Source organism: Grus americana, chromosome 1, assembly GCF_028858705.1.
Source record: "Grus americana isolate bGruAme1 chromosome 1, bGruAme1.mat, whole genome shotgun sequence".
In the NCBI taxonomy this organism is placed as follows: Eukaryota; Metazoa; Chordata; class Aves; order Gruiformes; family Gruidae; genus Grus; species Grus americana.
The window spans coordinates 131,097,029-131,119,262 of NC_072852.1; the positions used below are offsets into that span (position 1 = coordinate 131,097,029).

Below are 22,234 nucleotides of genomic sequence, written 5' to 3' on the forward strand. Positions count from 1 at the left end.
TAGTTTCTCCATTTTAATCTTGTCTCTGCAGAGATGCTGTGATTTTCATCACTGAGATACTAATGATGATGATTTCCTGCAACATTTGAGATTGTGAAAAAAAGGAAAGAAAAATGGAAGGAGAAAAGAAAGAAATTATATAAAATTTTAATGCTTTTGGTAAACAAAATGGCTAGTAAATCAGCAGAAAGAGCTGGATATGAATCTTTAAGTCTTTGTTGCTGTTTTACTGCTGTCCTCTGAGCTTTCTGTGCAACAAGCCAGTGAGCCCAGAGGTCAGCGACAATTAGGCATGACATGTTTTAAAGTGTCTCAGAAAATAAATGCTTAGTGATAAAGCATTCAGCATCTAAAAGCTGAAAAAAAGTGTAAAAGGGAAGAGAGATTCTGTTACAATCAACAGTGGGCACTCAAACTGGTATGACAACTGTACATCACATGAGTGGTCACTGTCAAAACCTAACCAAGCCACTGCTGCAAGGCCACGAGGTCCCAGCTAAATCACGGTGGAGGCAAAGTAAGGGATAGATTTCCTTCGGCTTGTCTCAACTACCACCTCATCTCACAAAAACAAAGCAAACCAAAACTCAGCTCATGGTAGTCTGCTATTTCTATGATTTTGTAAAGATTTCAAGCCAAGAGCAGAAGAAGTGTGTTTTTTCATATCAGGCCATATGGCAGATAATAAATATCTGAGGTTCTGATCGCTGATAACTTCCTACATAGGCATGGGCAGAAAATGTAATTTCTGCAGTCGAGTTTCCTGACAGATAACGCCACGTCATTCTTCACACATCCTCACTCTCTCTCTTGTATCTTTAGGTTATAAGCTCTTCAGAGCAAGTACCTTTGTGGTGCTCTGATCACAGTTCAAGCATTTTAGTACTGTCACAGTATGTGTCCGACCAGAGAAAGGAGTTGCAGCTCAGTTAGCTCTAGTTAGCTGGGACTTCTGGTGGCAGTTTTGGCTTTATTTTGAATGGCTCCTCAAAATTATCCAAGGTTCTGATTAAAGACACAACAAAACAACCTGTAGTCTCAGTCATCTGTACTGATGTCTTGTCAGTGGGAGGAGATGGTGCTTGTGAGGAGATGGCCCATTTGCAGCTTTCTAAATCCCAATTAGTTTTTCCAGCTATTATTTACACACAACACATTTTGTATCTTGGGCCTTTGAACTCATTGAGACCAAACCAAGGCTTAAGCTGCTTGGGCCATCAAACCTGACTTTGCCCTGCAAAAGAAAAATTAGGTACTTGCACCTACCTCAAAAGTGCTTGAGTTTCTCAGCAGACAAAGAAGTAAATTGTGTTTTGTGATTGGAAAGCTTTATTTGCCTCATCATTTTCCCTTGAGTGAATTGTGTATGCTCAGGGATCACCAAAAAGCAAATATCCTTAGGGGAAAAAAACAGTATTAAGCCTGGTTACAGCATCCTGCCATCATTAAATAGTTCTTTTTTAACTAGTAATAGTTAACTAGTAGCTAATAATTCTTTTTTTAACTGATGAAAAAAATAAATTCACTTTCTTTGTGTTGTTCCCCTTCCAGACTCTGACGGCACCTGCTCCATTTGCAGATGAAACAAGCTGTCAGTGCCAAGCCCCCCATGAGAAGCTAACCATTGCACAAGCCCGCCTGGGAACACCAGGTATGTCTAGAGAGCAACATCAGCAGGACCATGGGTGCTGGAACCATGGGACCAAAGCACAGGCTCTCCCTCACAAACATCTGTCAATGCTCACTGGTGCCTTCCGCTTGGAAGCAGAAGGGCCGGCCTGGTGTCTGGTACTATCAGGTAATGGGGAAGAAACCAGTAACTAGAGGGCTATTATCTTCTGCTAGAGAAACAACAGGAGAAAATGTTTCAAGTTAGAGTATGATGTTTTCGTGGATGTCTGCGTGTTGGTTGGAATGAAGGGTTGCCAGCCCACTCCAACCAGCCTGAAAATTGTGTTGTGTCGTGGCTACCTCCTGGATTCTCTTCCCGTACTGCCTCTGTATGCTGGAAAATCTCTTCTTTCGCTGATGTTTTTGTTGATCACGTCAGACCTTAAGTGGCCTTAAAGGCCATTTGCCCTTTGAAAAGAAACCATGCCCAATTTTGGAACTCTTTATCTGGACATTTTTTCCTGACCTACCTTTGTGATTGAGCTGGGGAAACTGGATGACATAAAGTCCTAAATACATACTTCACCCTCCATAAATTCCAAGAGATTATTTTAAAAAAAGCCTTCATAAACTTATTTCTCCTATTTAAAATAAGCTTTTAAAGTATGTACACTTTATAGGGGTAAGCCACAGCTTTCCAGTCAGCTCTGCAAGGAACAATGTTCTCTTGTGGATCCTTGGATGTTCTGACAGCAGACATCTCCCTGTAGCACTGACGCAGAGTCCATGGAGGTTGGAGCTCTGTCGCTCTCATCTCCGCTGTCCTTTTGCTTGGAGGTGGCACACCTGTCAGGCGTGTCATTTGGTAAAGCAAGTCCTTTTTCTACCTGGAGGCTGCTGCTGAAGATGTCGTACAGAAAGCAACAATTATAAGGGTGATAGCAGGAGGCTGGTCAGAGAAAGAAATGATAGGCTCGTTAGAGAGAAGAGCAGAGCGTGAAAAAAGGGATGTGTGGAACATTTTTACAGCAGTAAGCTGTGGAAAAAAGAAAGTCACAGACAAGAGGGGAGGAAAAGGGAGATGATGAGAAGAAATAAGGAAAATTTTGAAAAAATCCAGAATGCAGAACTGACTAGAAAGGCAGAGAGAAAAGAACAAGACATATGGTGGAACTCTGAATGAGGCAGGAAGATGACATTTTTGCTAAATTAGAATACGAGAATGATGGATGATAATAAATAGGCTAAGTCTGAGAGAAACCAGCAGAGAATACAGAGAACAAGTAACGAGCAGGATAAAACCACGGTGCATTTTGAACATCAGAACTGGGGTAAATCTCCGCAATCATCTTATCTGGGAACAAAAGTCTGTCCAGTAGAATTAAGTGCAACTTGTTTGGGGTCTGAAAAATCACCGTTGTGTTTCTTTCTCCACAGTTGACAGACCTGTCAGAGTGTATGCAGATGGGATATTTGACCTCTTCCACTCTGGCCATGCTAGAGCTCTTATGCAAGCCAAAACTCTGTTCCCGAATAGCTACTTATTAGTAGGAGGTAAGATCAGAGTTATTTATTGCACTGGATTTTTGCTTCTGTGCTTCAGTATCAGAGAGTTATTGCCATGCTCACACCCCCAGCTGTTTATACACTGTGACTTTGAATGCTACTTTCACTCTGGGGGCTTTCTATAGGCGATTTGCCTTGAATTACGTCTTAAAATTGCATCAATTAAAGTAAAAGTCAAATTCTGCCCTGAGCAGCACAGGCACAATTCCCATTCTAGTTAAAGCAGGTGCCTGCATGACTCTGAGCTTAGAATAGCTCCATATGAATAATTTACCTTTTTCAGTTATTCGCTCAAAATTGTTCAAAGATGGAGATGAGTGAATGAGATCAACCGCTCATTTATTTCTGGTTCCTCGGTCCCTCCGCCAGCCAGGCACAGCCCACAGTCCCCTGGCTGCCGGGTCAGTACTGTGTGTGCAGACCCAGCCTTCAACATCAGCAGAGAAGCTAAATTCAGCCTGTTATCACTGGAGACCCAAATGTAGGTCATGATTTGAATGTAGTTTTCAGCTCACAAGTATCCCCAGGCAGGTTACTTTCTTATCAGTTTTTTTTGCCGTAAATATATTCTTTTATTGCCATGCGGCTGGCTAACAGCTGTTCAGCAGTTGGAACGTGCCTGAGGAGTCACTGGAGGGTGTCTGTGTCCCGCCTAGCTGGCTGTGCGAGCCCTGCTCTCGTGAGGCCTCATAAACGTGCATTTTGGTTCCAGTTTTCTTGCACCTTTGGGTTCGAGATATGCCTCGCATAAACATTTCACAGCAGCCTTCAGCTGCTCAAATGCTTACAGCAGTGATGGTAAAGCGAATGTGAATGCAACCTTCAGACACTTTATAAGATGCATTATTTTGCATCTTCGTCCCAAATCAGTTGAAAGGGAGGGGAAAAAAAGACCCAACATAGAGGAGAAGCAAAATCTCCTCATAAACACACTTTTTGGCTTTTACTCTTATTTATTGTGGCAATTCCCACGGAGCTTCCTGGGAGGGAAAAGAGACATCCCTTTGTTATGAAGGAAACATTTAGGACTCTCTTTGCTGAGCCAGATAGCTTGCAGAAGAAGCTAGTGGAGGTGCAAGACTGTGAAGTTTTAAAAAAATGCAAGTTATGTAGGTTTTGTTGTTGCTTTTAAAGGAGCGGGGAGTGTCCCAGATCAGGGAAGGAGCTCTGGGGCAAAAGCCTGGCTCCTTTGAAATTCATGGCATAGCTTCACTTTGCCCTTATTTTTGGAGTGAAGGACAAAGCAGCCAGCACTCATCAGCACCTCTTCCCAGCAAGGCACTCTACATCTTAGCACGTTTAAAAAATAGGCACCTTTCCACACCCACATACAATTTGTGCTGCAAAAGCACTGGTGCCTTGTGTCTTTGTGGGCACCACAACCAACCCTTTTTATTTCTCATTGTGAAGACAATTATTTGGAGCTAAGAAAAAATATTTTAATAGATGTTTATAACTTCCCAAATCAGTCATTAGACCCCAATGACAGAATCAAAAGGAAATACAGAGCTATTGTGTCTGCACTGTACATGAACAAACAGTAATCAAAAAATGAAATCAAACCTTTCTACAGAATTCAAGCAAAAACTACTATTTTCCAATAATTTTAGTAGACCCTTTCTTCCAGGAGAGGGTGGCTTTAAGAGGACATAAAGGCCATAAATAAAAATAAATACAATCTCAGAAGGGATCTTTCTACTGAAAATACTTTGATCGCCATTAAATTTCTTGTCAGCAGGCATCAAAAATGACATAATAGGATAGAGTAGCATTTCACTAGCTGATATTCATATGTATATTATTATCTGGCTTTGAATTTTGCACAAACTCCAGGGCTATCTAAGCCTTCCTACATTTTTCCTACTTTAAAGGTCTTTAACGACCATCACAGCAAGAATACCCATTTTAGATCTCAAAAAAGACTGCATCTTTGCCAGCGCCTTGCCTGATAGGTTGATGTTTTCAAATTAGAAAGAAGTAGCAGCTGTAGGGCTGCTCTCACACTTCCCTGCAGCACTAATAACGTGGGCTTTATCATTTGTCAAGTACATTTTCTGTTTGTCCCAGTGTCACAGACAATTGAGATCCAAAGTCACAGGTTTGACCTGCAGCGAAGGACAACCACTGTCAACCCAGCTATAAATGGGTATCGCATTATTCCATGTGGGGTGTCAAATGGCTATCGTAGCTATAATATTGGACAGCGTTACAGTTGTGGGGACAGGCCACTGTGTTTTATGCAATGTTATTATTGTGGTTTAACCTAGCAGGCCGCTAAACACCACACAGCCATTTGCTCACTACCCCTACCCCCAGTGGGATGGGGGAGAGAACTGAGGGGGAAAAAAGTAAAACTCACGGCTTGAGATAAAGACAGTTTAATAGGACAGCAAAGGAAGAAATAATAAATAATAGTAATAATAATAATATACAAAACAGGTGAAGCACAATGCAATTGCTCACCACCTGCTGACTGAAGCCCAGCCCATCCCCAAGAAGCAATACCCCACCCAGCCTACTCCCCCCAGTTATATACTGAGCATGATGTCATCTGGTATGAAATATTCCTTCGGCCAGTTGGGGTCAGCTGCCCTGGCTGTGCCCCCTCCCAGCTTCTTGTGCACCTCCAGCCTTCTTGCCAGCAGGGCATGAGAAGCTGAAAAGTCCTTGACTTAGTGTAAGCACTGCTTAGCATCAACTAAAACATCAGTGTGTTATCAACATTAATCTCATCCTAAATCCAAAACACAGAACTATACCAGCTGCTAGGAAGAAAACTAACTCTATCCCAGCCAAAACCAGGACAGTTATGTGGGTAGAAAGATCATATCTAACTTTTATAGTTCTCTGGTAACATGGGTGGTGCTTCGCCTCATTTTAAAAGCAATGTGACAAAGTATTGGTACTTTGGGTACCAGGGTTTCTGGACTTGCTCATTCCACTAGAGCATACAGCTTCTCCCAGTCCTTTCCATGGGGCTTCCTTCTGCAATTTCCCATTTGAACATGGCAGAAGCCCTACTTCTCTTTCCATGCTGAAGTTCCTGCTGAACTCAAAGCTAAACTCAGAGACAGATTCCTATAAAATCTGCCATGACTTGTTTTCCATCAGTGTTTATTTAGCGAGAAACTGTTCTACTGTGATTTAGAGCTTTGTTGGCAAATTCATCATTTAGAGCATTGTTTACATAAGAACAAAAAGTGGGAACGGGATGACAGATCTCCAACTTCAGAAACTCAACTGGATGTGGCCCTGAGCAACCTGCTGCGATTGACCCTGCTCTGAAAAGGGTGGGTGGATTAGGTGATATCCACTGGTTCCTTCCTGCCTTGACCATTTTGTGTTACATGACATTTGCGAGCACTCTGTCATTGCTGACACTGCACTTTTTTGTTGTTTTTGAAGCATTATCCATCACCCCTGAAATTTCACAACCCATGAAATCCCCGCTTATAATGGGCTTGAGTTACCTCAATATGTGCATATAGTACCGCTTGAGATGTCCTACAGTATCTCACTTGGGCTCTGGCTGCAGCTCCAGAAAGGGAAGGATCTCTCAGAAGTCTATGGTTGTACCTGCCAACCCTGAGCAGAACTCTTAGATGCCCTGAAGCACTCCAAAATTAGCTAAGCTCATAACTAAGTGCTTGGTGGAGTTTTCAGGAAATAATCAACTCCTGGTCATGCTAATTCTACTGAGTGTGGAGCCATTTTGTTGATACTTCCATATTTTAGTTTGCAGTGATGATTTAACTCATAAATTCAAAGGCTTTACTGTGATGAATGAAACTGAGCGATATGAAGCCCTCAGACACTGTCGCTATGTGGATGAGGTCATCAGAGATGCACCCTGGACACTGACACCTGAGTTCCTTGAAAAACATAAGGTACATTTCTCCCCTTATCCCTCCCTTCCCCTTTGTAGGCTGACAGTTGAGAATAAACAGCAAGTCTGTGAAATTCTATTAGCTGGAGCAAATTATTTAATTCAGTTAATTCCAGTCACTGAAATTAGGTACATGGCATTGCTTGCCTCTGTCTTTGTCGAAAATGTTATATTTGTCCTGCCTTTTTTTGCTTGATATGCTGAGATAATATCTCTAGTGGGATTTTTGAATGGCAAAATAACACTGAAGAATTATTCACAAATTGACTTTCAGGAAAGGAGATCATGAACTAGCAAAGTTCTCACATAATGACTAAAGTCCTGTTAAAGTCCTGAATTAAAAGCACATTTCTTTTATACATAAAAATGTCATGTGTCCTCTAAAAGGCAGGATAGAATTTTTTTGTGTGTTATTGCCTGTCTTGCAATATATATATAACTCTTAACAAAAGCATAATTAACTAGGATGTATTTTAGTGTCCACATCACTGGGTGACGAAAGGACAGCGTGACGGTACTAGGTATACATGTATATATGCGCAGCTCTAAGGAGGCAGAATCAATAAGCCTGGCTCCATGGTTTTGAAAGCCAAGGCTTTGCCACTTGACTTGGCTTTTCCAGCAGCAATAAAGCAGGAACAGGTGTCTTATATTCTGTAGAAAATCTCACACAGCCAGAGTGATGTGTTAATGGCAGTGCTTCTGGAGACAAGTTTTCTGTTCTTTCATAATTGATCATACAAGACAGCAGTTGAGGGCCTAAATCTAGTGCAATATTCTAGGTGATGGCTTTAGGATGAGAATGTCAAAAGCAAGTCAGCTGGAGTTGAGAAAAGAAATGGTCCTCCACAATGACCCCCCACTGAATCAAAATTCAATGATGGTGGCATGTGATTCTTCTTCTGTTCACTGGCAGATTGACTTTGTAGCCCACGATGACATCCCATACTCCTCCGCTGGCTCGGATGATGTATACAAACACATAAAGGAGGCAGGTAAGGGCAACTTTACACTTTTAGCACCTTCCTTTTCAGCCTCAGCTCAAATTCTTTTACTGCCTTTTGACCGCGACTGCTGGGAGAGAAGCAGTAGAGATAATATCACACTCTTACACCATAACAGTAGGTACTGCTGACTTCAGCAGAAAGGTTCACTTTGTAAAACCACAAAGGATGTCCTTGGCTGAATTCCTGCCATAATCCCCAGGAAACCATTCAGATCTGTCAACGAGGAGTCCCATCTGGGGTATTTAAACAATTTAAGGGCGCTTGACTCCGAGCTCTGAACCAATGAAAATGAGTTCCGTTCCCACAGCAGCCCAGCCAACTTCAGTGGTTTGTTGATAACTACAAACTGATGACCCCTTGACACAGCCCAGTCCTGAATACGGGCAAGCACAGGCAGCCTTCAGGAGTCATTAGGATCCCCTAGTGATTTGCACTTTTTACTACAATGGCAGAGGTTTTAAATCGGTACCAGTGTGATTCATTTGCCATGATTCTTTAGCAGTTTGGTTGCATTGAACATGACCATGATGAAGTCATCAGGAGGTTGTATCTCTTCAGTTCAAGGAAGCTGAATAAAATCTGAGGAGACAATAGTAAGCCACTGTTTGCCTGCAGCAGCTGTCCTAACACAGTGAACAGCATGAGAGGAGAAACTGATCATACCTTTCTTCTCCTGCTCCCTGGAGGTGCTGCTCTGAACACTGCTGAATCCATCCTCTTCCTGGTCTACATATATTCCAGGGCAAATCTGCCTGATGGCAATTTGTCGTGCAAAGTGACCTTCTCAAGCTATACAATGACAGCAGTAGGCCAGGTATTGACCTGAGCTGAAAGAATAAGCTTTTTATAGCAGCAGTTCTTGATCTTTTTCCACTTGCAAACCTCACTGTGGTGTGAGACTTACAACCCTCCTTTGGGAACTGCTGTTTTACAGTTTCAGAGCCAGCACCAGCTTTCTTCACTAGGCAACGGAACAAAGGTACCTCTGGTAAGGACAGGTCACCGAGGGACATACAGCATACGTGCTGGCCACGCAGCTATGTTACCTTTCTTCTGTAAGGTGCTGAGTGCACGGGACAACACGACAGGAGCCCTTGGTGTGACTGCATCATTACCAGGCCAAGCTGGAGAGTGCCCAAATCTGGCACATCCTTCTCTGCTGTCGTTGGGCACGGGTGCAGTGCGCACATGTCCTGATGAGAAACTCAAACTTTGTTTGCAGAATAGAGTACGGACTTACAGCTTCAGGGACTTGTGGTCTGTCCCACATCCATCACTGTGAGGTGCTGGAGAAGTGACTTCGGTCTTGTTGGCTGAATTTTGTTACATATAAAGTAGGAATAATGTTACAATAATGTTACCTTATTTGTGAAAAATGTTGAGATCTAGTGCTGTAATAGTCCTAAGACTCTGGAACAGCATTATTACAATAGTGAATTTCCCCTTTCTCCTAAGGTGTTTTATTTTAAATAGACCAATGCTGTGGATGTACTTGTGTTTTTTCCTTAGTTCCAGTACTCCCATTTCCCCACATCAGGTTGTTGGCAGAGAAGCAGGTGGAAACTGTGGAGCTCCTTGTATAGATTCCCGTGGGCTCTCCTGTCCCTACTCCCATCAGTGGGTGGGAGGGCATAGGGACAACGGTGAGGTGGGTGACGGTGCACTGACTAAACCTCTGCGCATCTGTGAACAAGTAGTTTGGAAAACATGAATCAGTCCAACACATGAAGAATATAAAAGCAAAATCAGTGACTAAAGGTAATGTTCTCATACATGGGTTTGTGCATCTACTTGAAAACAATTCTGCTTTTGGCTTCGCAAGGGTAAAGTTTGGATTTGTTCATATATTGTAGTTCCTATCTATAAAGGCTTCTGGCTCAAAGTAGCTTTCACTGCTTCCAAAAATAGCTTCCCAAGTGACTGCTGCAAGCCTGAAAAGCATGATCAGGGAAACCCTCTACTCATGATTAAAATAATCTATTTTTTAGCAGAGTATTAATTAGAGATCAGAAAGGAAAAATATCACATAGCATTTAGTCACAAGAGGCTGCTAAGCTTCTTGATTCCTTCTCCAGATCTTTTTGCTAACCCTGTGAAATTAGCTAGCAATGCCTGCCTGTTTCAAGTGAGCGTGTGAGGATTAATTTGCCGGTAGCTCTACCACCCTTTCAAGACAAAGCACTACTTTGTTTTGCAAAACCATTTTCAGTCTTGTCTTACAGCTCTCTCTCAGCAGCAGCTTAATGGTGCGATTTCATATAAGTCAAAGGAGTAATTTTTTGTAGCCCTATCTAACTACTAAACCAAGGTGTGCTAGCACTCTGCTGTTACTGCCTTTGTGACTTGCTTTAACAGTACGACTGATCCTGTGTTGATGAGAAACAATTAAAAAGCAATATATTCCTCCGATGCGTTGAGGAAAATACAAGCAGTATTAATAAATGGCCAGTTTTATTAGGGATGGATCTGTCAGAGCGGGGAGAGTGGTTATGCAGCCACTGATGTGGCCAGGTGGACATGAACTGGGGGCTGTGGAGACTGATACCCTCGGTCCCACGGTATACCTGTGTTTGTTCACACCACCGTTACGCTTCATCTTCCTGGGTGTTTTCCAGGGATTGTAACGCATCTTTTACCTGAAGGCACTTCCTGACTTCGGCCAAGGCCAGAGACTGGGCTGTTTTACTCAGCAGAACAAAGACTGTCAGATGCTGCAGCACCGGAGTGGAGGGGAGAGTGGGAATACATAGGAGAGCAGCAAATGGCTGTTCAGTAGTGGGACTGGAAGCCAACCCCCCCACTCCTTTATATAACATTAAATAAGGTCTGTGCTTACAGGAAGAACTGCTCAGTGAATTGCCACAGCTGCGAGGTTTAGCCTTTCTGGGAGCCCCTGCCAGCCTAATAACTTTCACATCACAGCCGACGCTGTGAAAAGGGCAAGTTTTAGCCTTTCTGAAGACTCAAGGAAAAGCGAACGGTATAGCAGCCTAGTGCCTTCCCTAAGCTCGCACAAGAACAACAGGAAAGAACTAGGAACAAGACAGGCAGAATTGCAAGTCTCTTACCTTTGGTGAGGCATTTTTGTGTTCATCCTCAGCTACCTGCCGCAGTGCCTGGTCCTGCTGTGCTTTCTCAGCGGGCTTTCTTTTCCTACTTTGCTCAGGAATGTTTGTACCAACGCAGAGAACCGAAGGTATCTCCACATCGGATATCATCACAAGGATCGTCCGGGACTACGACGTGTATGCCCGGCGCAACCTCCAACGAGGATACACCGCCAAAGAGCTGAATGTTAGTTTTATAAATGTAAGTACACCGATCTGCATTTGCTTCTGAAACACTCTCTCCTAGGACCCCAAATGTCGAGTAAAGGTTAAAAAAGGATATCTTCCTCCTGCTGCTTTTAAAATAGCTGGTAAGAACTTAATTTAAAAGAAACTGGTAAGCTGAGGGCAGTTTTAATTGCTCCTATTAATTAGCAGCTCAATTTCCATCTTATGCTTTCATGTTTGTAACAAAGCTGCTGTTCCCCCTTCCACCTTGAGCTGTAGGTGACTAAATAACACACTAGGAAGGAGCTCACTCCCCTGCCGCAAGCTTCTCAGCTCCTCATCCAAGACACGGTTTCTTTCTTTATTCCCATTGTGAGAAGGCAGCACAGAGAGCAAAGATTTTGATATCCAAACTTTCTCTACAACACAACAGGACAAAAACAAACAAAAAAATCAGCTGCTGAGCAGTGAGATTACTAGAGGAAGCTAAAATGGTTTTTAAAAGACAAGGAAGCATGTTAGAAAGCTGGTACGTAAACGATGCTGAAGAAATCAGAAGCCACAATAGGTAGGGCAAGAGCACCATTTGAAAGGATGGCTCAAATTATTCAGCTTCCACGTATAGAACTGCACCTTATCCTCCAGTAAGGAGTAAACACTTAACAGAAATGAAAGTTTACTTTCCTTCATTGTCTGCTTCAAGTCTTAATTTAAGGCCTCAAGATAACCCACATTACCAAAATCTTTCCTGTGGTTGGACTGGCTCCCAGGAGGACTTCCCTTCCTTCCCTGGAGCTGGGAAACCCCCTTGCGAAGGACTGAATTGTGTCATTTCATGAGGGTTTTGCTTAGTTGTTTCTTATTTAGAAGTCTGGCAGATAAATCACAGATCACAGGGCATAAATATTTATTTCACCGTGCTTTTTTTTCAGACTTCTACAAAATCTGTAAAAAATTCCTGCTTGTAAGTACTCCATGCAGAAGGATCACTATTGCAAATATCCATTAAATTAAGGCATGCAGGATGCCTTGGGGGTTCTCAAATGTACCCTTTAGAGGCTCCGAGGTGAAGATACTGTTGCGTAAGGTATGCTTCCCCCAGTCTCAAGACACTGATGTATCCTGAAGTCCCTCCTGGCATTTAGTTATTTACCTTATTGTAATTTAAATGCAGAAATACTAATTTGTACCAGAGGGTGTTTATGTTTCAAATTAAAAACAAAGAGGATTTCACCGAAACAGAAAAGCTCTGGTTTCCTTGTTAAAGAAAGGCTTGGTCACCTATTAGGTGCAAAGTGAATTCTTTTTCTTTGGACCTTGAGGATTTCGTTGGGCCTTGTGGTTCTTCTAGTGATTCATGAGCTAGAATAAATCTCACCTCAGCACTAAACAGTATTTGTTTTAAAAGTAAATTCAAGTGCCCATTAAATGAAGCTCACAGGAAATTAAAAGCTGATAGTGATCTGTGCTTCTACAGAGACCATTACACCTTCAAGGGCACAGCGTTAGTTAGCTGCGTGTACTGGACGCTTGAGGAGCGCAGAAGCGTTTCAGGACAAAAGCCCTTTAGCCCTGAAGTACTTTAGAAGCTTGGCCCAATGAGAGCTCCCTAACGTTATCTTCTCTGTCCCCCTCTTTTTCTGTGTGACTTAGGAGCTTGCCCTCCTTCCTAGCAAGCCTGCTGGCCACAAGCTGCTGGCCTACACGCATCTTTGTTGCAGCCAGAAGCTCCTGTACTAGCCAAGCTGGGAGGTGAAGAGAGTTTTCCTTCTGCTCTGCAGAAATCCAACCAAAGAGACATTTTGGTCCAAGTTATCATCCAGGCTGGCAAGTCAGCAGTGGGCTGCATTTGCTAGGAAACCCAGGGAAATTTGCCTGTTGCTTAAGTTTGAGCTGTTAATTTCTCACTCTTATCCTTCACAAGATTCATATGATTTTCAAAGTGCACTCAGTTTGAAAATATGGGAAGAATCATGTAGTGGATTAAACCCAGTAATGTCACAAGACTGTCTTTTCAATGTGTGCCTCCTGCACTTCATTCCACAAATGTAAAATTTGCATTTATAGAAATAATGTGGGAATAGTTAACCAAGGCCATATGTACTAGGATACATTAATGCAATTTTTTTCTTCTTCTTAACTGTCAATAGCTAATTATTTCCAAGTCCCTATATATTAATCTCCATCCATGCTTTTAAAACAGGAGAAAAAATACCGCTTTCAAAACCAAGTGGACAAAATGAAAGAAAAAGTTAAGAATGTGGAGGAAAAATCAAAAGAATTTGTTTACAAGGTGGAAGAGAAGAGCCATGACCTTATTCAGAAGTGGGAAGAAAAGTCCAGGGAATTTATTGGCAACTTTTTAGAGCTGTTTGGACCCGATGGAGCCTGGGTAGGTATTTTGCCATCCCAAGAAGTCTGAGTGGTTTTTATTTATCATCTGCCATAATGCAGATCAAGAGCAGATTCTTTAGCTGCAGTCTTTGTTTTGAAAGCCAGCACAGCAGGATAACACCAATCCAATCACCCCTGCCAATACTGCAGCGGGAGGATTTGCCACTTCTGGCTGCTGCTGCTTTGGGATGATTTCTTTGGGATAATGTCTTTTGTGAAGGTGCGATGCTGAATGTGATACGGCATTCAGTAGAGCTGCAGAACAGCAACACATGAGCAAACAGGCGAATACAGTCTATTCTCCCCATTAGCACTAAGTGGGACCACAGAGACATCAGGGAGAAACTATATGCTGGAGGTGGTGAGGGAAATGGGGACACTGAAAAGTTTTTCAGTAGTTCTTTTCGTGCTCTGTACGCAGCAGCAGCAGCAGATGTCAATTTTCTAACTTTAAAACCTACTGATTTAAAGTTCCAAGAAATGACTTTACAGGTCGAGTGGCCAGGCTCATCCGACTGACCGCAGGGAAGTCTCGGGCAGAACCGAAGCACTGCTGAAGCTCTCCTCAGTACGTGCTGGCTCCACGGAGCCCACTTACCAAAGGTCCCCAGGTGCCTTGGGAAGGCAGTTGAGAGTTGCAACTCCACCCGTCACGGGAGAAACCCCAGGGCCTTACCTGCTCAAACCAACGGCACGCACTGAGCGGGTAGTGAGTTGGTGATACTTCAGAGCCCCCAAAGAGTCCTGGCCCCCATCTTTCAGTTCTGATAGCTCGCCAAACCTCACTTTATTTTCTTGTACTACTTCCCTTTGCTACGTTGAAACCAGTAGCAAAGCTTATTTTGAATGTAAAAGTTTTTTGTTTGAACAGACCTTCTTAGACCTTCCCCTTGGGAGTCAGTCCTTTTCCAACAAGCTCTCTGTGCAGCTGTCTTCCAGTGAAAGCCCACACCCCAGCCAGACACTTGAGTACAGGCATCATCTCGGACGTGCTGCTCTGGTTGCAGGCTCTGAGCGAAGCTTTTGCTTGGTTCGAGGAAACGTGAGCAAGCACGGAGGAGAGCAGCAAGCCAGAAAGAACAGTTTAGGACTAGCATGAAGCAGATACTACTGGAATATTTTTAAAGAGCCAACACACACATAATATTCTCTCATGTCACTTTTATCAGTCCATACCTGAGCAACTTCCCATCATGAACAGTACATTCTGTTGAAAGGATCTCAGCAGAGTTTTTTTGTTTATCAACAAACCCTCAGGAAGATTCACAGACCCCTGGTGAATTAGATAGCCCACGTCACAACTCAGTGCCACCAAAGCAGATAGTAGCTCCCTCTTACTGGAGTTCCCACCTCTTCTCTGCCATCATTTGCTGTGTTGATTACCGCTCAGTTGAGAAAAGCCTAAAATTAGGCTGTGAAGGCTTCAGAACAGAGACTGCACCTTTATAATCTCCTTACAGCTACGTCTGTTGCGTGTCTGAATAACACTGGTCCCAGCCATATAAACACATCGCTTCTTTAGCAATTTGTTCATTGACAGTATCATTTTCCTTGAGGAGGGGAAGAGGGGAACTGATGAAAAGCCCAGGTTTACCCGCATTGACCGCATCCACGAGGAGTCCTTCATCTGCAGGTTATTCTCCACAGAGCTTGGCAAGTGCTCCCCGCGTGGGATGGTCCTGTGGCCGTAGGTGCTGAATAAATAAAACAAATGCTAACAGAGCACGTGAAACCCACAGGAGATGGGATGAGTTTGGCTGTGCAGAGAGAGGAAAAGAATTTCAAAGCCTTGATCCCATTCCCTGGCATTACCCACTTAATGCTGCAAACTCATGGCATTTTTAAAAACCCTTTGCTGATAAAATATTTTACCAAATTTGAGTAGAGAAAAAGCTGTTCTGCAAAGGTATTTGAGGGAGCGAAGGTGGCCTCCTGTTTACTGAGTTAGTGTCCCAACCACAAAGTAGGAAATCTGGTGCAACCACAGAGACCTTTGCTAAGAATAAGAGTGAACTCTTGCAGTGTTGTAGGAAAAGCATCGGTGACAACGAGCCGAGAGCTGTTGTGGCTTTTTTAAAATTAGTTTGAGCCTTGCAACAGCAAAGACTTTTCAAATAATGATAACTTGCTATTAGTGTCAAAACTGTTATTAACATTAATTTGCCTTATCACTGTTAGTTAGATGTTGCTTTTAATGTTGACATTAAAAGTACAGAAATCGTTATGGGCATGCTAGATTCCTAGATCAGTAATTTGCATGCCATTAATATGCTATTATTATTTCACAAATAATTATTATAATACGCTTTATGCAAGCATCAATTTTCTAAAAGTAAGGGCTACATAACCCACAAAAAATGCCTGTGTGTGAAAAAGGTCAGAATGTCAGTTTTCAAATGTCAAGAAGTCTACAATTCATTGGCAATTTTGCCCACCTGTGCGATCCCCGTATGCATTTTTTTCCTGCAAGAAAGTCACAGAGGTGTCAGAAACAACGATTCATGTGGCATGAAACTTTTGTCCTGGCGTGAGAGGGGACCACCACACAGCCCGGCACAGAGGCCCCAATGGCAGAGACGTGGCTCCGCAGACAGGGAAAGCAGCGGGGTTCATTCCACCTTCTCTCAGACACGTATGAGCAGGCAGCTGCACTTCAGGTCAGCGGAGAGAAAGCAAGCCTCACAGGGCAGGGTTTCTGTGCCCGTCTCCCTCTCGGAGGAGAGGGGGTGTCCCTTCAAAGGGGCTGTTTCCCTCTACTCAGCATACAGAGGGAGTTGGGGATGGTGGCTCTGGGAAGCAGCTGCGTCACTGCTGATGTCCGCAGAGGCTCAGAGGAATCTTACAGGTTGCGACTGGAAGCCAGGGCCGGCATTCAGGCCACACCGTGTCCCCGCAGCCTGGACCTGAGTTTGGCCTTGAAAGAATCAGCAGCTGAAAAGCAGCAGTCCCCCGTAACGCCAACTGGCACTTGTTTTGTAAACCAAAGGAGTATCAACATGTAGGCAAGAAAATTCAGAAATAGGCAAAACATTTTCACCCAGTCGTAAGTTTGCCAAAAGCAAAATGTTATCTCCATAAACTGTATGGGTGTACCTGAACTTGCATGAACCAAGGCTTTGAAATTCTTTTCCTGCCTCTGGTAAAGGTCCAGAGCCCGCCCAGCCTTGTCTACCCTGCTGGCACTTCAAAGAAGCCATTAGCACTTGTGTCCTTCAGCACCCAAGGGTTCAAGGAGCACCTCCTGTTAGGAAGCCCTTGCCTGGGAAGGGCATGACTCACTGACCCTGCTAGAGCACAGCTGGAGGGGAAGAGTCATTCTGGAGGCAGGTGAATTACACCTCCCTTCTCCTCCTCCTGCAGCAGGTGTGATTTTAGCCAGCGACCTGGTGGTTAAAGCACCAAGGCAGGAGGCACTTGGACCAGCCAGGCACTTACCCTGCTGAAGGTGTGAGTGCACCAGCTTCTTTAGGCAGGAAGCTCCTTGCTGAAGCAGGGACCGGGAAGCAGGTGTCCTACAGCCTGGATGGGGGCCTTAGCGGGAAGGGGGGAGTCTCCTTTCCATCCCTGGCCCATGTGGCCCAAGGTGCAGTCAGGCACCCCCACGACATGGGATACCAGCCACACTGGGCCACTTCCGACTCACCCAGCACCGGTAGCACGCCTCCCTGAAGCACTGCGGTGTCACTGAGCTTTCTGAAGTGGCTGTTAAGGCAGCAGGGACAGGAGGGCGTCAAAGTGTTTTGCTTGGCCAGGAAAAAGATATTACATATCAAACAATTTTTTTTTTTTTTTTGTTGGGGGTTATCTTCAGTGAGAGGATAAGTCAAGTCAACAGAACCCCACTTTCTGAGATCTACAGAGAAATTTTGCACTCCTACCACTGAATTTCAACAAGCTCTGGGGCTTTGCCAGCCCTGGTGACATCTTCACGGCTCCCAGCAGCAGAAACCCTCCCCCACCCAAATGTTTCCTGGCACCGTTTATCAGGAGCAACCACCATCTGCTAACTACTGGGATTTTAGGGAGTCTTGAATATTTTGGACCTGGCAGTAGCGCAGGGGTAGGTTACACACCACGGCTCTTTATGCAGGAGAGGATGACTAAGCGTGGCTCCAGGCAGGAACTGTTCTGTCGTTCTGCACTGCAGCGACATCCAGGCTCTAAACCTGAGTTAATAAAGGCCAATGTAATAAAGATATAAATTGGGTGAGGGAGCTCACTGAGGAACCGTTAAGTTTGGTATTTGTGCTCGACTGTTAACCCCCAGGATTAGCAAACACCAGAAACCTGATGGGAAAACCTAGCATCTGCCCCTCCACTGGCAGGGAATACTGAGCTTCAAAGAGGGGGAGGAAGAACAAAGCAGGGAGCCACATGCTCCTTGGCTGGAAGGAAGGTCATCACAGAGCAGAGTTGCTGCAGGGGGAAGGGGAAGAGAAGCAAAATGAAAGCTCAAGCTGAGAAAGTCTGCGGACTGCAGCTGCCTAGGCAGGCAAACCCAGAATACATTCTGCACAAGTATTTTGCTCTCAGACCTCAGCAGCAACGTAACTTTGTCCGGGCTGGCTCTTCTGTTCCAGCCGAGCATCGCCTACGATCCGACCCCCAGTACTCCGGCCAAGGTTAAGACTTCGTGTTCCCCACCCGCAGGAGGGGCAGCGAGGCACTCGCATTTGGCATTTTCCACATGAAGCCCACAGCAGTCGCGCAGTACACGCCAGATCTCCTGTAACCCAGCCCTGCAGCCTAATGCAAGGCCATGTAGGCACTAACGAGTAGCAGCATTTGCCTTAGTGTGGCAGATTGCTTGACTGAAAAGGTGGTCTCTTCCACCCCACCAGTTCTGGCAGGCCTCCTCTCAGCTTTACAAAGCAAAAATGACAATAAAGCCCAAAGCAGAACATAGAGTCTCCACCTGTTTCTTTTTTCAACAGACACCTGAATTCTGACATTCCCACCAGCAATTCAAGGGTTTGGGTGGTGCCTACTCCAGGGAGCTGGAGAAGTGGCTGCCAGTATTTGGCTGGCACTGGGCTGCCTCCCTTTAGGGGGGCAGGAGGAAAAAAAGGCTAGGCCAGCCAGGAAGCTCAGGAGACGGGTGGTCATGCTAAAAGGAAAAGGTCCTGGGAACAAGGAACATTGGGAGTTCAGGCAGAAAACTGACTTTTTGAGACAGAGTGTGATAAACATATACAAAAAATCCAAAGGGAGTTCCCCCTGGCTGGCTTAGGACAACACACACGGTATTCTCACACTGGAGGTGTCCGATCTAAGAGAAAACCTTGTCGTGTAAAAAACGGGTTGTTACGAGCGCAGCAGAAGAGGCAAAGGCTGAGCGTGGGCTGAACGGGCCATGCTTCAGAGCAGAAGCCCTTGCTTGCGCACAGACATACTTTCCCCTCTGTGCTTTACTCAAAGGGCATCTTTTCACTTTGCTTTTGCAGAAGCAGATGTTCCAGGAACGAAGTGGCCGAATGCTCCAGGCTTTTTCTCCCCGGCAGAGCCCAAACAGCAGCCCCACACGAGGCCGCTCTCCATCCCGTTCTCCATCTCCACCCTGGGTCTTCAATAAAGCCTCCCCCCCCTCTTCTCCAAAAGCTGCCTCTGCCTCCCTCAGCAGCATGAGCGAGGGAGACGAGGATGAAAAGTAAAATAAAGATATATTTTTTTAACCATGAGACAGAAGAACAAACTATGAACTCAACCGCTGGATGGGGAGAAGCGTGAGGAACATCTGGGGTATCTCTGACAGCAGGGAACGTGCTCTGGGAGAAGATGCTGAAAACAAACTGGAGCACAGCAAGGGAGATCTCAGGAAGAGCTTATCCCATCCCCACTCCCTCGCGGTGCCTGGAGGCTCGTCCGGCAGCGCTTGCCAGACACGGTACCAGGGCCTGACAGAAAACACGTACACCTCTGTGCAAGTTCCTGCCCCTGCGTTGCTGCTTACGGCTGCTGCGGCCAGGCCAGGTTGGCGGGGAACTCTGCACCAAGTGGGGCTGGCAGGAGGAGCCCAGCTGGCTCCGATCTGGACCCGGCACACTGGCACACAATGGCTGCAGCCCATGGATGAAGAAGATGCGGTTGTATTGGCCCCTGCTAACCTTGAGCTCTTCTGGCACGTGAAGAAATGGCATCACTGCAGTGAATACATTCAGAAACAGGAAATAAAATTTTACTTTTTTTCTTTTTGAATGAAATCTGCCCCAGACCCCAAACCACGCCAGTGAAATGGAGAGCTCTCCATCTGAGTTGGTGGAAATCCATTTAATATATTCAAGCTATTGAATGCTGCTTGTTGACCAAGCCTCTGTCCAGGGTGTATGTAAAGTCAGGCTGTATTTGCTCTATCGAATCGCTCTGTGTTCCTAGTGCCTGAACAGCTACCAGATAACTTCTGTTCTGCTCCCTGGTTTTGCACTTTGGAGGCAAGAAAGTAAATGAAAAGACGACCCTAGCTGGAATGTGGCGTTATAGGAAATAGAATTCACCAGTAAAAATCACCAACATCTTCAACCTATCTAAAACAAACACGTGGGATTCCAAGGCCTTGGGACATGGTCTCCTAGGAAACCCTGCTGCTCCCTGCTGTGTATTGCCAAACAACGAGCACAACAGTGCTGCTGTCCTCACATGCTACTCAGCCGGTTAAACAAATTTCTCATCAAACTCTAAACAAGATGTGTTCACAGACACCCAGCCCCCGCAGGGGTCCCGAGGCCAATCCTCTGCCCCAACATGGAGAAAAAGTTGGAAAAAAGCAATGGAAACCTTTAAAACAGTATTAGGCATGGGGATTGTCTTTCTCTGTCCGTGACACCTGTACAGAACCGCAGAAAGGGTAGCACGAGTGAAGCTTTCCCTCCTCTTGATGTGCTAGCTGATCTCCTTCCGGCTTGGCAAAGCCAGACCTGCCTGACGTCTGGCTCCCCCGTTCAGTCCCGCAGCCGGCACCTGGTGAGGTGGCCGCAGACTCGCAGGGTTTCTGAGTGTGGGGGACCCCCAGCCCCCAAGGCTGCCCTGCCCCACAGCCCAGAAACACCCAGCCTGCATCACTGTGGTAGGGCTGCAATTTTGCTCCCAGGCCATGTGCACGGGCACATTGGAGGTTCCCCAGACGGCCACCGACTTTGGTGCCAGGCCAGCGAGGTAAAGGGTGCCGCCGCCTGCCTGTCCCAGCGATGGCGTGCCAGGTACAGACCCTGGGCAGCCTGGGCAGGGGGTCGCAGCAGCAAAGTCGCCGCTGTGCCACTGCTCCCTGGAGGTGCAGACCCATCGGGACACGCAGCCTGCCCTGGGCAGCACCGGTCAGCACTTTGCTGGTTCCCTGTGCAGGAAACGCCCCCGGGAGACGGAGGGCTCTGAGCGGCTCTTGGAACAGCAAAGCATGAAGGAACAAGATGCCCGAGCGCTTGAGCAGACGGACAGTAGTACCTCTGGCAGCAGGCCCCAGGAGGCCACCATCCTTACCTCGCCAAGTGACCTAGTAGGTAACCTCCCTTCACTCCTTCCCTTCCAGATACTCTTGCAGGCAGGTAGGTACAGACTCTCATACCAGGCACCAGATTAGCCCCGCGCTCTGTTCATTCCCTGCAGCTTTCATCCCTCCCCCACTACGGGGTGACCGATTTTCCTTAGGGAACACTTCGCCAGACTCTGACTAGCACAAGACTGAGTACATAATATCCCGTGGCATACTTTGTCCTCTGAAGTCAACCTAGTTCCCTTTTCACAAAGCTGCAAAAAGAGATGAGCAGGGAACAGAGAGAACCGCTGCTTTCACTAAAAGTGCCAGGGGAGAGCCAGAGCGAGCTCAGCTGCCACCAGCTGTGCGCCCCATGGGACGATGCAATTCAGACCTTTCTCAGCCTTAGGCAACCTGTTACTGTAATTTCATACCTGGGATGCACTTGTTAGTTTTTCTGATCCTTTGCAAGTCTTAAGTCTTCCCATCACAAACCACTCCACCACCACGGGAACCATCTGCTCTCTACTGGTGCTGTTTACACGATGAGCCATGTCCAAATGCAATGGAGGTGGGTAGGTTTTTGTTGTTCCTGGCTTTTACCATTTGTTTTTTTTAATTTTTATTAAACTAAACATCATGCTTACTGTTCAGCAGCCCTTGTTCAGTGGTTTGAATGGAAGACAGCACCTCACCTTGTAAATAGGAACTGGAGAAAAACTCACCAGTGACTTCTTCTTAAGAGAAGCTGTTCCTCAGAGTCACAGGTGGCTACCCAGCGACAAAGCCATATGCTGTACCAGGCGTCCTTTTGTATTTAGGGTATCAATAAGCTGAAGCCTTTGCCCTGCTGGTACAGACACCAATATCCACATGCTGTCTCCGGCAAACCAGAACCTCATTGTCTCTGGACACGCGGAGGGCAATTTTGCACTTCTGAGTCATGGTTGGGTTTTATTTTTCATGAGTGTTGCTTTAATTCAGTCCTATTTATCAGCCAAGCTCCACATGAAAAATAAACAGTGTACAA

At 45.4% G+C, this 22,234-nt stretch overlaps 1 protein-coding gene across 3 annotated transcripts in view; it reads left to right on the forward strand.

The window, feature by feature from the left end:
- Window positions 1-22,234, forward strand: part of PCYT1B (phosphate cytidylyltransferase 1B, choline) — a 34,595-nt gene extending 12,361 nt beyond the window's left edge. For 2 of the 3 annotated variants that reach the window (XM_054831934.1, XM_054831926.1), the window contains exons 2-8: window positions 1,552-1,651; window positions 3,049-3,165; window positions 6,913-7,064; window positions 7,980-8,058; window positions 11,237-11,379; window positions 13,549-13,737; window positions 19,184-22,234. In XM_054831934.1, coding sequence (XP_054687909.1) covers window positions 1,552-1,651; window positions 3,049-3,165; window positions 6,913-7,064; window positions 7,980-8,058; window positions 11,237-11,379; window positions 13,549-13,737; window positions 19,184-19,390 — 987 coding nt within the window. In that variant the 3' untranslated portion in view covers window positions 19,391-22,234. The other variant, XM_054831945.1, reaches the window with a different exon arrangement.